Here is a 14,316-nt window from a genome sequence, read left to right as displayed (position 1 = left end):
CTCGCATCCTGCTCCCTGAGTGGTCCAGCCTCTTCCCCTCCCCTGAAGGCCCCAGCCACCCCACCCCAAGGTGATCTGGAGGGAGCTGCTCCACCCCCGACCCCTGGCAGGACACAGGGCCCAAGCCTGGACAGTCAGAATAGGGTGAGCCCTGGCCACGGTGCAAGCTTTGGGGACGGCAAGTGGCCGAGGCCTGGCTCATCAGAGCCAAGGAGACCCACCTGGGAGTCTACGGCTGCACCTGCTGGAAAGGCTCTCTCCTGGGGGGATGAGAGGCTGCTGGGGAAAGAGCCTGTGCAGGCAAAGGGGAAAGGACGGCGGACCTTGATGGCAACGCTGAGCGACTGGATCCCGCTCTTCCGGAACCTTCGGTTACGTAAGTCAAGGAGGCCTCTTGTGAACCCGAGTGGAATGAACCGTGTCTCCACGTCTGACACCCTCAGATCCCTGACAATACACAGCCCGCCTCTCCCAGTCTGCGGGGCGACATCACACCTTCCTCTGCACTGGGGCCCCCAGGAAGGCCAGGGGAGTCGTGGAGGAAGGGTCAGCCCACACCCAGGTACAGACTCTCCAGCAGACCCGCCCACAGACGGGCCCGGGAGGCTACAGCCACATCAGTAATGGGAGCTGCTTCTTCCGCCCCGCCACCGGGACCCCCACCAGCTAGCACCAGTGATCAGAGGGGAGTGTGGTGACCTAAGGGCAGTTGCACACCCACCAGCTCCTTGGGGATATGTACCCTGGCTGGGGGTGGGGAACAGAGTGGACCCTCAACCAGGCTCAGAGTGGAGGCAGCAAAGGGCTCCTCCCAGAAGGCAGGCCCCCCTCAGGCTCCAGGGAGGCCAAGGGACTCTCCTCATGGGCACCTAACCGATGTCTCGTATCATTGGCAACAGGGGTCGAGCCCCAGGGTACCAGATACCAATCACTCCACACGTTTCAATGCACATAGTCGCCATCAACCAAGCCCATTACATCCACACAGCCAAGCAATTCCCATCCAGCATCGTTCAGGCCATCGGCTCAGAAGTCAGTCTGGGAAGCATGGCCACGCTCCCTGCCTGCCAGGTCTGAAAATGGACACAGCACGTCGAGCCTGGCTGCTCCAATCTCCAAGCTGCCGGTCACTAAAGAAAGCATAATCTCTGTAAAGCACTTACAAATCACTGCTATACTGACACAAAACGAAACAACAAAAAAATCCATTGCAAAGTAAAATAACGAGGATTGATGTCATTGATTTCTGCCCGGCACTGCCTGCCCATTCAGGATGTGCATTTTACTATAACAAACAATAAATCATTTGCTAAACAAAAGCATGCCACGTGCAAGAAACACACGTGACTGCCTTCTAAAATACCGCCTGGACGCAGCTGGCCGGGCCGAAACCACACCCAGAGGAACAGGCTGGCGAGAGTCAGGCCAAGCAGACACAGGATGGAGGCCCAGCAGTGAGGCCATAGCCCCTCACCTCCAGACTCTGCTCGAGGCTGGAACGTTCAACTCCTGTCGAAACAGACACATAAGGTAGGCTTTCATGCGGGGCCTCCACACGAGGGGCCCCCATTTCCCGAAGCCCCAAAACTGAACAGGGGGTCAGACACAGGAGGGAGCATAAAGAGGTCAGCCCACCAGGGTGGTGAGAACAGGAAAAGGATGCTCGGTTGGCCTTGTTCTCCGCTTGTCTGTTTTTCTTTTTGCAGACGCCGCCCCACTCTCATCAGTCTCTGGCCCGTCGTCTCCTTGAGTCCTAACACCATGCCTTCAGTTAAGTTGCAGAGTTCTGACGGATAGATATTTGAAGTTGATGTTGAAATTGTGAAACAATCTGTGACTATTAAGACCATGTTGGAAGATTTGGGAATGGACGATGGAGGAGATGATGATCCAGTCCCCTTGCCAAACGTTAAGGCAGCAATATTAAAAAAGGTCATTCAGGGCTTCCCTGGTGGTACAGTGGTCGAGAGTCTGCCTGCCGATGCAGGGGACACGGGTTCGTGCCCCGGTCCGGGAAGATCCCACATGTCGCGGAGCGGCTGGGCCCGTGAGCCATGGCCGCCGAGCCTGCGCGTCCGGAGCCTGTGCTCCGCAACAGGAGAGGCCACAACAGTGAGAGGCCCGCGTACCGCCAAAAAAAAAAAAAAAAAAAAAAAAGGTCATTCAGTGGTGCACCCAACCAATAGGCTGATCCTCCCCCTCCTGAGGATGATGAGAACAAAGAAAAGTGAACAGATGACATCCCTGTTTGGGACCAAGAATTCCTGAAAGTTGACCAAGGAACACTTTTTGAGCTTATACTGGCAGCAAACTACTTAGACATGAAAGGTTTGCTTGATGTTACCTGCAAGACTGCTGCCAATATGATCAAGGAGAAAACTCCTGAGGAGATTTGAAAGACACTCAATATCAAAAACGATTTTACTGCAGAAGAGGAAGCCCAGGTACGCAAAGAGAACCAGTGGTGTGAGGAGAAGTGAAACTTTGTGTCTGATGCTGTAACACTGTAAGGATTGTTCCAAATACTAGTTGCACTGCTTTATCATTGTTAATATTAGAAAAACAGTCCACAAATGCAGCAGCAAATCAGTTGTATGAGCAGAATGCTGTCCTCATTGCACGTGTAGTTTCAGTACAGATTCCAAACTTATGGCTCAGTTTCTTCTAGTATGATCAAAAGTTCTTTTTTCTTTGCTCTGAATAAAACTGAACTGTGGGTTCTCCATAGAAAGTGGCATTTGGGGCTTTCCCTCTTTTTGTAAAGCAATTTCTGCCTAGTTTATTGTCCAGTTAACTTCAGTTTAGTGACTTTTAAAAGCTGGCATTGTAAATAAAACAACCTGCAAAAAATTTTCTGAAATAGAATTAACAACGTATTATCTTTATTCATGGGTTGGAAACTGGAAAAAGGCTACTTGAGGTAAATGTTGTCAGAGTGGGGTTATCAGAATGTCTTCCAGCTTCCTGGAGTCCACCGGTATTGATTACCCTGTATGTAGCAGGGCTCCCTTAATTGGATCTGAGGACGTGTTTTTGCATTTTTAATCCTCTCAGCTTTGAATATGTTGGCTAGAGGCTCAGTTACTACTCAGCTTGTGGTCTGAGAGGAAATAGAATTAGACAGTTTGCTGGCTTTTCAATTAAAAAAGACACTTGACCCATATGGTGTGTCATCTTTTTATAATCAGTAATCCTATGTGGGGAAAACCATAAACACTACTTGTGTGTAAAAAATAATTTAACCTTTAATGTTAAAATGTGTGGCGTAACGCAGAAGGCATCAGTCACGAATGCAAGATACTTTCAATAAAAAGTAAGTTACATTAAAAAAAAAAAAAAGATGCTGAGTCCCGGTCAGGACATGGTACCAGGAACAGGCATTGTGACCCCGGCAAGTCTCAGGCTGCTCACCTAAGGCAGGCATTGTCCTCAGACTCTAAACAGGGAGCTCACACAGTTCCCCAAACTTCTGAAAGAGAAAATGTCTAAAGCAAAAAGGTAGACTTGGCTTTGGTATTTATTCATTTATTTTCTTTTCCATTACAGTTTATCCCAGCATATACATATATATATATATTTTTTAAAGAAGATGTTGGGGGTAGGAGTTTATTAATTAATTAATTTATTTTTGCTGTGTTGGGTCTTCATTTCTGTTTTTTTTTTTTTTTTGCGGTACGTGGGCCTCTCACTGTTGTGGCTTCTCCCATTGCGGAGCACAGGCTCCGGACACGCAGGCTCAGCGGCCATGGCTCACGGGCCCAGCCGCTCCACGGCATGTGGGATCCTCCCAGACCGGGGCACGAACCCGTGTCCCCTGCATCGGCAGGCGGACTCTCAACCACTGCGCCACCAGGGAAGCCCGGGTCTTCATTTCTGTGCGAGGGCTTTCTCTAGTTGTGGCAAGCGGGGGCCACTCTTCATCGGGGTGCGCGGGCCTCTCACTATCATGGCCTCTCTTGTTGTGGAGCACAGGCTCCAGACGCGCAGGCTCAGTAGTTGTAGCTCACGGGCCTAGTTGCTCCGCGGCATGTGGGATCCTCCCAGACCAGGGCTCGAACCTGCGTCCCCCGCATCAGCAGGCGGACTCTCAACCACTGCACCACCAGGGAAGCCCAAGTGTTTTCTTTTTTATTTGATGAAAATCAGTGGGACGGGTGACTCTTTAGTGTGCAGTGAATTCAGTTTCCTGAGCACAAAACCGTGGTTGTGTTGAGCCAGGTCGTATGTCCGTCCTGGGCACTGTTCTGCACACAAAGGTACCTGGACCTGGCTCCATTTGTAAAATGAAGGGAGAAAATGAATTTTTTTTTTTTTTTTGGCTGCACGGCACGTGGATTTTAGTTCCCCGACCAGGGATCGAACCCGCGCCCCCTGCAGTGGAAGCACAGAGTCTTAACCGCAGGACCGCCAGGGAAATCCTGAGAAAATGAATTTTTTTTTTTTTTTTTTTTTGCGGTACGCGGGCCTCTCACTGCTGTGGCCTCTCCCGTTGCGGAGCACAGGCTCCAGACGCACAGGCTCAGCGGCCATGGCTCACGGGCCCAGCCGCTCCGTGGCATGTGGGATCTTCCCGGACTGGGGCACGAACCCCGTGTCCCCTGCATCGGCAGGCGGACTCTCAACCACTGCGCCACCAGGGAAGCCCGAGAAAATGAATTTTTAATGCAATGCAATTGCGGGGCTCACCATCATTCCTGACCTCCATGACTCTGAAGGGTGTTTTACAGCCCAGGGAGCCCTCAGGAAAACTCCCCTTCCCCGGCATGGAAGACAGGACTTGAGTTTCCCAGTTGGGCCAGTTCGTGTAAATCTACAGGGAAGGTTCTCACTCCGGCCGGCTAAGAAATCGGCAAAGGCACTCAACCTCTGTCAGAAGCTCTTCCTCGGGGGCAGCCGGGCTTCTTCACTCTTGTAAGTGTGCGTCTTTCCTCTCTTTCTGCCAGAGGGACAACTGCCAGGATGCTGACCAGCTGGGGCGGGCCAGCTGCATTAAGCATCCCTCAGATTTGGTTTGCGTAAGTGACCATGATTCTTCGAGCCTCTCCCCCAGCTGCTGTGTTCCACTCCTTTAATAAACGTCATTGCTTCAAATCTGGCTTTTCTCCACTTAAAAAGGAAACCTAAAATGTGATGCAGCAAGCTAGACTGAGGTCTGCAAGGCAAGAGTCCTGGGTGCAGGGAGAGAGTGGGGTGACTCCCAGTCTATACCTGTCAGAGGCCAACGGTGGCCACATGCAGGTTCGTGAGCCCCTCCTACCACAGTTCCTCTGAGCCGGCTTCTCTGATGACAACAGCCACCATTAAATGACCTATTTCATGTTATTTTATTAGGAATACTGTCCAATCCTCCATGTACAATGTATGCTGTAACCAAATTTCTCATAAAAAGAAAGATAAACTGTTAGCAGGGTGATGCACAAACATTGTCATTACCAGTTTTAAGATGAAAAACTGTCCTCAAGCCTCGTTGGGCAGACTCTCCGTAGTAGAATCACCTGCCTCTAGTCACCAAATACCTTGGCTCCCCGCCAAAGGCACCTCCAACTCAGCCTACAATCTGGTCTTATCATCATCCCTTAATCTTGCATCTGGCCAGGTGCAAAGCAGTCTTCCCAGCCAAAAACGTCAGGGCCTTGGTCAGGCAAGACTCATGTGTGAAACTGTAAGAACAAACAAACTGTAGACACATGCATTTTTCTGCAGGATGAGTCTGTAGTCTTCCTCAGAATCTCAAAGGAGGACGTGAGCTCAAACAGGCTAAGAACCGCTGGGCCATCACACAGAACCCAGACTCTTAGAAGTGTCTGGAGAATCCCAAGCTTTTCCATCTGTCTTGTCCCACTCTCATCATCCCTGGGCTTTAGCGGCACTCAGATACCCGCTGTTCCTCAGATAGGTCACGCTACTTTTCACCGCTGGGCTAGCACACGGAGGCCCCTCTGTCTGGAATGTTCTAGCCCTGTTGGCTGCCAAGAAAACATCCTTGAAAATGAAGCCTGCTCTATTTGGTGAAGCCCTTCCAGGCCCCCGCTTCAAAAGCCCGTCTTGACAGCTCTGTTCCACCTCTGCATCCACCTTTACATTATATATGCCCTGGAAATGATGCATTTTGCCCGCCTATGGGTGTGGGGCACCCATAGGACAGGCACTGTGACTTTTCTGTAACACCAGTGTTAAGCCCAGTGCAAGTACATCGTAGATACTCAATAAATGTTTAAATCCCCATTTGTCCCTTCTATACGACCTTACAGACTCTTTTAAATACTACCCACATTTGATGAAAACCAAGAAATATCCTTTGAAAGAATATCACTGGCTGGCTAAGAATAGGCCTAGCTTGGCCCAATTCTGTGGAAAATTATTAAATTTCTGGCTCTTGCATTCTTATATTATGTTGGGCCAAAATCAGGACTTTGCTCAAAGGAATTTAAATGAGCAGACTGATACCATCTCCAATAGACGACTGAACTTTAGCTGATGTTCGCAACACTGGCGAAAAGTAATTTATTGAATTACTGATGCACTTAATGAAGTGCTGCCAGAAGCTCAGGAGGAGACAGTGCTGAGCCAACTGTATTTGAACTTGAAGGACGGGGTGACTGTTTCAAAGCATTTTGATGTCCAGGACTTAAATGTTCGGCTGTTTACAAAACTAGGGCCACTTTCAGAGCCAGAAAAACCACCTACTGAAGAAAAGCGTTCATTACAAGGAATACTTTTACTAGTAACCAGGCAGGTTTTGAGATGACCTGAAATAATGTGGTTGCAAAGGAGAGTTTCTTTTGATTAGCCAATGTCCTAGTGCAACTAAGATGGGTTTATTTTTACATGTTTAAGAAGCTAAAGTATTTTAATCTCTTTGAAAGAGCATTTATGTGTCTTCTGGTCATTAAAGCAAGTGCCCTAAGGCAACATTTTGTGAGCCCAGACTGAGGTACTGTAAATCCCTGAATGTCATAAAAGGATACAAGTATCCTGACTTTTTGTTAATTCGTACTGACTCCCTACCCCTGCGCCCCTGGAATTGTTGAGAGAGCTTCCGCTTCTGAGATGCAGTGTGTCTGGGTCTAAATGATAGCTCCGCCCCTAATGGAAGTGACAGGTCACCCCCTTGCTCTCTGAAATCGTCTCAGGCTATGCCTTGGTCCTTAACGCTTGCCTACAGGTACTAGGATCCAGGGCTCCCATTCTGGAATGAAAAACTTGGAGGCCTCCTCAGAGGACAATCATTAGAAGATAAAAAGCTGAGTATCTTGATAGTTCCCCTGTTTTGTAACAAGTGGATTAGTATAAAATGGCTAAGAGCAGGCCAGCCCTGGGGAAAATTGCGACGTAAGAAAAACTGACCACTGGTGTCCTCAAAGCCCTCAAAGCCCCTCCTGAGCCATATTTCAAACGACCAGAGAAAAGCTTTATCCGGTGACAAGAATCCAGCCAGACTGGTGAGTGAGGGAGGGGAAGCCCCAGGGCTGTGACATCAAATCATGGAAGTGGGTGTCCCCCTTTGAGGCCAGCCTTTTGACCCAGAGAGGAAGAAAGGGAGGCCGGAGCTCCCACGGTTTAACGGGGTACCTGCTGGGACAGGAGCTGGCACTGGCCGGGCTCTGCCCCAGCGGGCTTCCACCCCCGGCACGCGTGCATATTGACAAAGGAGTCAAGGCCAAGTCTGCTGAACTCAGCCGAGCAGACCCATGGAAGCCCCGTCCCTGGGACACAGCCTGAAAACGCCAAGTCCTTTGGGGGTCAGAAACAAAATAACAAGGCTGAGTACAAAGGTCACTCAGAATAACACATTGTAACCAAGGAGCTAGGCGACAGGACGTCCAAAAATCTTAGCTGAGAAGAAAGATGGAAGTAATTTGCTCCCTAGTACAAAAATCGTTGACTAATCTTCAGCTGGAAACGACCAAATAGATTTAAGGATGTTAATAACCAAAAATGCCTGTGTTTACAGAATGGAAATGGAGTGACTTGCTTTGAGGACAAGCAAGTGCAGCTGAGCAGAAATCAGAGCTCAGATCGTCTCGAGCCTTTGATGCCAGTCCTGTCGCCCCTGGACTCCTGGACGTGATAGCAGTACCAGTGACCGTCTGGTAAGCAGGAGGCCGTGCTCTCTGTACGTGACCTCAATCCATCCACATAACAACCCTGTTTGGGAAGTGTCATTGTCCCCAGCAGAAAGAGGAGGGGTCACACTGGGAGATAGTAAGTCACTTGCCCAGAGCCTCAGTGTCAAGAGCCCCAGCCTGACCCCATCCCTCTGCTCCAAAGCCTGTGCTCTGAGTCCTGGGCTGGGCACGTGCCAGTGAAAAGCAAAGCCCGGGGCTCAGATCCACTGCTGGTTCTCAGACAGAGTAAAATCACTGCTGGGGGAGCCCTACGCATAGAGCCTCCTCCGCTGCCCGGGAGCTCACACTCGGGTCTGTCACTTCCTCCCCTCCCTCCACTGCTCCACTTTCCACTTCTCTTGGAAGCCTGGATGCCCTGTGAGCTCCAGGCACCTGGCGAGCAACCCAGCATCCCTGGAGAGGATGACGCAGCCAGTGCACCTGCCGGGGAGCATGGCTGAACGCCGAACACTCATTCCGGCATGAGCCTTTCTGCCAGATCATATTTAGCATTGCTGGAACCCAGACTTGGGGTCCAGACAAGTTTTCCTATCAATTCTTCATTCCCCACCCAATAAACAGAACAGCAAAACACCTGCCCAAAACGCTTCAGGTTTTTAGCACATAACCAAGGATCATTTTTTTCCTTCAAACTCTCCTCTGTCCCCTGCTGGAGTTTATATTTGTTTCAGGGAGAAAGAAAACGTTGTCACCTTTTTGGATCTCTCATCCAATATACTCTTGATTATATTTGAAACCTATTTAAAAACACACATTAAAAAAACATATATTTACTTGCTTCTTATTTCGCTGGGAATCAATATAAAAGGGTATGTTTGTTTTTCTGAAAGATATTGCTAAATTTTTTTATTTCGTAGGCTTTGACAACTCCTTTGAAGTATTTGCACAGTTGAAAGAAAGACATCAGGCTCACGTTTCTGGCTCTGGGCCGGGAGCCGTGTGAGTTCAAAGAGGCTGCGAACCACATCAAAACTCCCCAGGTAGAACACCTGGGGCGGCCCTTGATGGACAAGGTTTGGGGAACAGCAGCCAGACTGAGAGAAGAAAAGGAAGCCAGTTTGGTAATCCCCAAACTAGGGGTCTCCCAGCCTGAATCCGGCAGACGCTCCCCCAGCCCCACAGCCGTACACCTGCATATCTGTTGGAGGATTTAGTAAAACTCAAGGAAACCCGTTTTCCTCCGGTGCAGCTGATCTAAAACTCCAACCATCTAGAATGTTATCCAGCACTCTGCTTTTGGAGAAAAACCCAAGTGACACAACAGTGAGACGTTAACTTTCCAAAAAAAAGCCTTTCGGTATGTCTGGGGTCAGCATGTAAAACTAACGCCATGCTGGATATACCCATGAGCCTAGTGCTACTCTGGGTAGATCTGGTACCCAGCGCAGAGAGGATGTGGCCCCCGCGATGAACCAGGAACGGGAGGCCGCCCGGCTGTGGATGCAGCCAGGCGTGCGGTCGGCAGTAGCACCGCCTGCACCAGCGTGGATGGGTGAAATCAATCAGCACACTGGGGTTGGGAGGGGCTCAGGGATGGCCCAGTGCCACACATCTCTCTTTGCAGGTAAGAAAAGTGAAGCTCTGAGGGTTTGGGGGGCAGTCCACAGTGTCACAGCCTTTGTTTTCTCGTCTAGAAGCCATTCTGTTGACCCTGGGGCCACGCTGGTTCCAGACCACACCACTTCTCGAGGCCGGGTTTGGCTCACTTGCATCTGGCACACAGCCTGGTTTATTCCAGCCCAGGAACCCAGGCTAATGCACATAAAACACTGCATCTCCGCCTACCAGATCATTCACACATTGAAGAGTCAATGGCGTGTGTTAAAGAATGGATTTGTTCACAGAGCACAGATTAAAATACTTAATCACGCAAATTTTACATCACCTTTCAAATTATCACGCAAAAAAATAAAGTTAACTGGCATGGCCCACCGTATTGATTTGATCTAGCACTGTGGAAGGCACACAAAAGGTATCTATCTACTCATGTGGATTCTGAGTTTGTTCATTTATTCATTCAAACATCACTGTTTCTTACTGCATGCAATACACAGCCTCGGGTATTGGAGGGGACTAATAACCACAGTTTACGGAGTGCCAGCCATGTGCCTGGTACTTTATATGCATCAACTGTCACTCTCACAACAGTCCTGTGAAGTAGAGATTATCACTCCCATTCTAGAGGAGAGAACACTGAGGCATGAATCTTGAATAACTCAGCCAAGGTCATACCAGAACCAGGATTTGAATCCATACCTGAACGCAAAGCCCAGGCTCTCAGAGACATACCTTCCACCCTGAAAACACAAATGACCTGGTAGAGGAGATAAACAAGTCAACTGGAAATCAAAACAGATTCTCATAGCTGCTTCAGGACAGGTAACCTTCTATAGAACTAAAAGGAAGAGAGATATCTCTTATGGAGAGGGCTTAGGAAGGCTTTGTGGAGACAAGCATTTGTGGGCCTTGAGGTATGAGTAGGAGTCCCGAAGATGGAGATAAAGGGGAAGGAGATTCAGAGTAGGGGGCTGAGCAGGCTCCATCTCTGAAAATCTGGAAAGCACAGGGGTGCCTTCAGGGAGCACACAGCCAGCCATTGGTTCACTAGGAGATGGCACGCCAAGAGAAGTGCTAAAGGCGATCTTGGGACACGCAATTTCTTCCTAGTGATAATCAAATATTAAGAAGGCCAGTCTTTAGCCTAATGGATATATTTGTTCTTGTTTTGACAGCAGAACCTCTGTAAGTGTAACGCAAACATTATAAACTAAAAAGACATGTCAAATAAAGGAACGGAGGGTGGTGTCCATGGGGCTCCTGACTGATCTCCAACCCGCCTCCTTGGGAGGTCATCTGGGGTCACTCTGGTCCAGTTCAGACAGTCATTTTAGCAAGTATGTCGGGCATCTCCAGAAACACTGTCAATGTGGTCCCTAGACAGACCTCTCTTATCTCTCCAGGATCCAGTTCAATCACATTAAAAAAAAAAAAAAATGAGTGGCTGACTATCAGCCACAACGGACATCCCCTAAAAAGACACAAACTCCCCTACATCCGCAGACACACTCCTAAAATGTTTCAATTCGTCCAATGATAGTTTTTAGAGCCTCCTGTCAGGTACCTGCCTGGCTGGGCGCAGAGGACACAGTATGGTCCTCAGGGAAATGACAATCCAGCATGTTCTTCCACAGCAGGGTGGAGGCTGGTGTGATTAGACTAGACGGATAAAGAAAACATTAGGAAAGTGTTGGGCTAGGTCAGGGGAGTTCACAAGTTTGATTTGGGACATGTTGAGTTGGGGGCATTTGACATCCCAGAAGAAAGGGAGAGTGGGCACCTGAGCCTGGGAGTCGCAGAGGACTGGTCTGGGCTAGGATGTGCCTCTGACCTGGAAGAAGGGAGTTTTGTTAAAAGGGGGGATGGCTTGGGCTTCCCTGGTGGCGCGGTGGTTGGGGGTCCGCCTGCCGATGCAGGGGATGCGGGTTCGTGCCCCGGTCCGGGAAGATCCCACATGCCGCGGAGCGGCTGGGCCCGTGAGCCATGGCCGCTGAGCCTACGCCTCCGGAGCCTGTGCTCCGCAACGGGAGAGGCCACAACAGTGAGAGGCCCGCGTACGGCAAAAAAAAAGGTGGGGGGGGGATGGCTTGGACTGGGATGATGGCAGCAGAAGGAGAGACAAGTGGACCAACGGGGGCACAGTTCAAAGGAGACCCACCTTCACATTCCAGCTTCATTGCTAACCAACCATCAACTGCTGTCAACTCTCACACATCCACCTTCAATACGCCCCCCCTGCGGACCCCGGACCCCCATCCTACAGCTGCTGCAGCGCTCTCAGGGGTTGATGATTTGCTCACACACACATCCCTGGACGGGAAGGGGTAAAGCACGAGGACACAGAGCTCCGGGAGGCTTCCTTGGAGGCACTGTCCCTGGCCATCTCGGGGCCAGGTGTCCCTCCACAGAAGTGAGAGGTGGTCCCCGTGCAGGGCTTGTGGACCTGACCACAATGCTTCACATTCCCTCTGTGCCTCCACAGGGGTCCCGGGAGGCATCACAGTGACAGTAACATGAACTTCCTCAACCACTGCCCACAACTCACTTGGCTGGGGGCGCTAAGTAGGTATGGCTTTAAATCTAAAACCATCTGGATGCATCTAACGACCTGGCCTTCTACAGGGACAAATCTAGCTCTTAAGTCTCATTGACACGTGGAAAGTCTGGGGATTTTGTGGGGAGGGGAGGGGCAGTTGCTGGTTCACGGGCATCACTAACACCAATGAACAAAGACCTCAGCCCCTGAGATCACGGTCAGAGGCAGTGTCACATCGGGGAAGGGCCTGTTTCATGTCACCACCTGGCCCTTTGCTCCCCGAAGGCTTAGAGCCTGTGCTCAGAAAGCCCAGACCTCAGCCCTATTCGCACACAGAGTTCTGCCCCATACCACGAAGGATGAGTGACCATGGCAGTCAGGAGGCAGCCTGGGCCACCGGCACTCACCCTTTCACACCCTCCTTTGGCTGAGAGCTCTGGTTCTGAAAAGGCACGGCCCTCCCTTTACCCCCTCCCTGCCACAGTTTATATGGGCATGAGTCTGTTTTGCACAGGCCGGAATTCACTGACATTTCCAGACACAAAGACCTCCAGGGACCCTGGGTCAAGAGGCACCGGGGGTCAGGAGATGGCTGGACATGGGCCCAGGGACTTCTGAAACACGTGACCAGCCTTTGCCGGTTTTGATCCAGTTCTACCACCTCTCACTCTAGAATACAAGCCCACACAGAGCCGGATTCCTCTTTCCTTGAGCTTCCTGGGTTGAAACTCTGGTAGAGAGGTCCTCTTCCGAGACAGATCGATATCACGATTCTGCCAGTATAATTGTTTCACCTTTCTAGAAACGTTTGCCATGCCAGGAAGGAATTTAGGTCAAGTCCAGCACAATCACTCAGGGCTTGGCTATGCCTCTCCATCCTAGGGGTTGTCCGGCCTTTCCCAGATGGTCCCGGGAAGCCCGCGGGCTTGCCGTTGCGCTGCCCTCTGGCCCAGGAACTCTGACAGGTCACCCCGCTGACGCCGCGGGCCGGCCTGGGCCAGCGGGGCCTGCCCACTTCCTCCGCACTCCCTGCCGCATCTCTGAGCCCCCAGCGGCATCCCACTCCGCTCCTCTCCCTGGGAAGGCAAGGGGCGCTTGGACAGCAGCGCACGCCCTCCCGGAGTTGGTGCAACTCGGAGTCGTTTCCTCCAAAGGCGCCCGTCTCGTCTCGACCCCTGCGTGCGGCAGCCCCCAACACACCCGCTCGGCACCCCCTCTCGGTCTCGTCTGCTTTCACACGCGTCCTCCCTGTCGCCGTCCCCCCAGCGCCGTCGCCACCCGCAGACACACACGCTCCTCTGGTCCGCTTACCCAGAGGGAGCGCGAGAGCTGCCAACCTGGTCGCCAAGTTGGGCTGGGGGGGCCCGGGGCCCGAGGGCCGGGGTCGCGCGGTCCCCTGACGCTGGCACCGGGCGCGCCGCGGGCCGGCAGGGACCGGGCTCGGGGACCCGGCACCCCGGCGCGGCCCCTCCCGCGGCGGCGGCCGAGGCGGCGTACCCGGCCTGCTCCGGCCGCCCCGGGCGCGCGGCCCCCGGCCCGCACCCCGCGCACGCTCACCTCGGGGGGGCCGGTCCGGTCGCGCCGATCCCGCCGCCGCGGCGGCTCCGCATCTCCCGGGCGCCCGCCCGCCGCCCTCCGGGGCGCCCCGCCGTCCCCGCCGGGCGCGCAGGAGGGTCGTGGGGACGCGCGGAGGCCGCGGGGTCCGGGCGCCGCCGCACCCGCGCCGCCCGCAGCCGAGCAGGAAATTTGTCCGGCCGCTCCCGCTGCTCCTGCGCGCCGCTCGGCTCGGGCTCCGCGGCGGGGGCGGGGGCCCGGCGCCGCGAGGAGCGGGGGCGACGCCTGGTGTCCGGCGCGGGGAGCGCACCCGGCGCCCGCCCCACCTGAGGCCGCGGCTCCGCCCCGCAGGGATGGCCGGCGCCCGGCCGGGACCCGGCCAGCCTGGGCGTTAGCCCAGGCTGGTGCCCCGCGCGGAGACCCTGGCCGGGGCCCCAGTGCCCGGACCCAGGCATCATGTAGGGGGTCAGGGTGTGACAGCCACTTTTACGAGCGGGAAAGGCCCGTCCTACCCAGCCTTGGTCCTGGACACCAGGAAGT

At 52.6% G+C, this 14,316-nt stretch overlaps 1 protein-coding gene and 1 pseudogene across 2 annotated transcripts in view; one reads left to right on the top strand and one right to left on the bottom strand.

Moving 5' to 3' along the window:
* PTPRE (protein tyrosine phosphatase receptor type E) overlaps positions 1-13,832 on the bottom strand; it is a gene marked incomplete at its 5' end in the record, with an annotated part of 165,975 nt that extends 152,143 nt beyond the window's left edge. The window contains one exon of the mRNA XM_079702914.1: positions 13,780-13,832. Coding sequence (XP_079559040.1) covers positions 13,780-13,832 — 53 coding nt within the window. The remainder of the gene's footprint in view (positions 1-13,779) is intronic.
* On the top strand, positions 1,762-2,480 carry LOC307052902 (S-phase kinase-associated protein 1-like; annotated as a pseudogene). Its single transcript has 2 exons — positions 1,762-1,959; positions 2,187-2,480. The product of its transcript is annotated as an S-phase kinase-associated protein 1-like (transcript).
* Positions 13,833-14,316: the final 484 nt, after the last annotated feature.

This window comes from Hyperoodon ampullatus (assembly GCF_949752795.1).
Source record: "Hyperoodon ampullatus genome assembly, chromosome: 1".
Lineage (NCBI taxonomy): Eukaryota > Metazoa > Chordata > Mammalia > Artiodactyla > Ziphiidae > Hyperoodon > Hyperoodon ampullatus.
The sequence above is the reverse complement of the archived record's forward strand: the minus strand, read 5'-3'. Positions and strand labels throughout refer to the sequence as shown.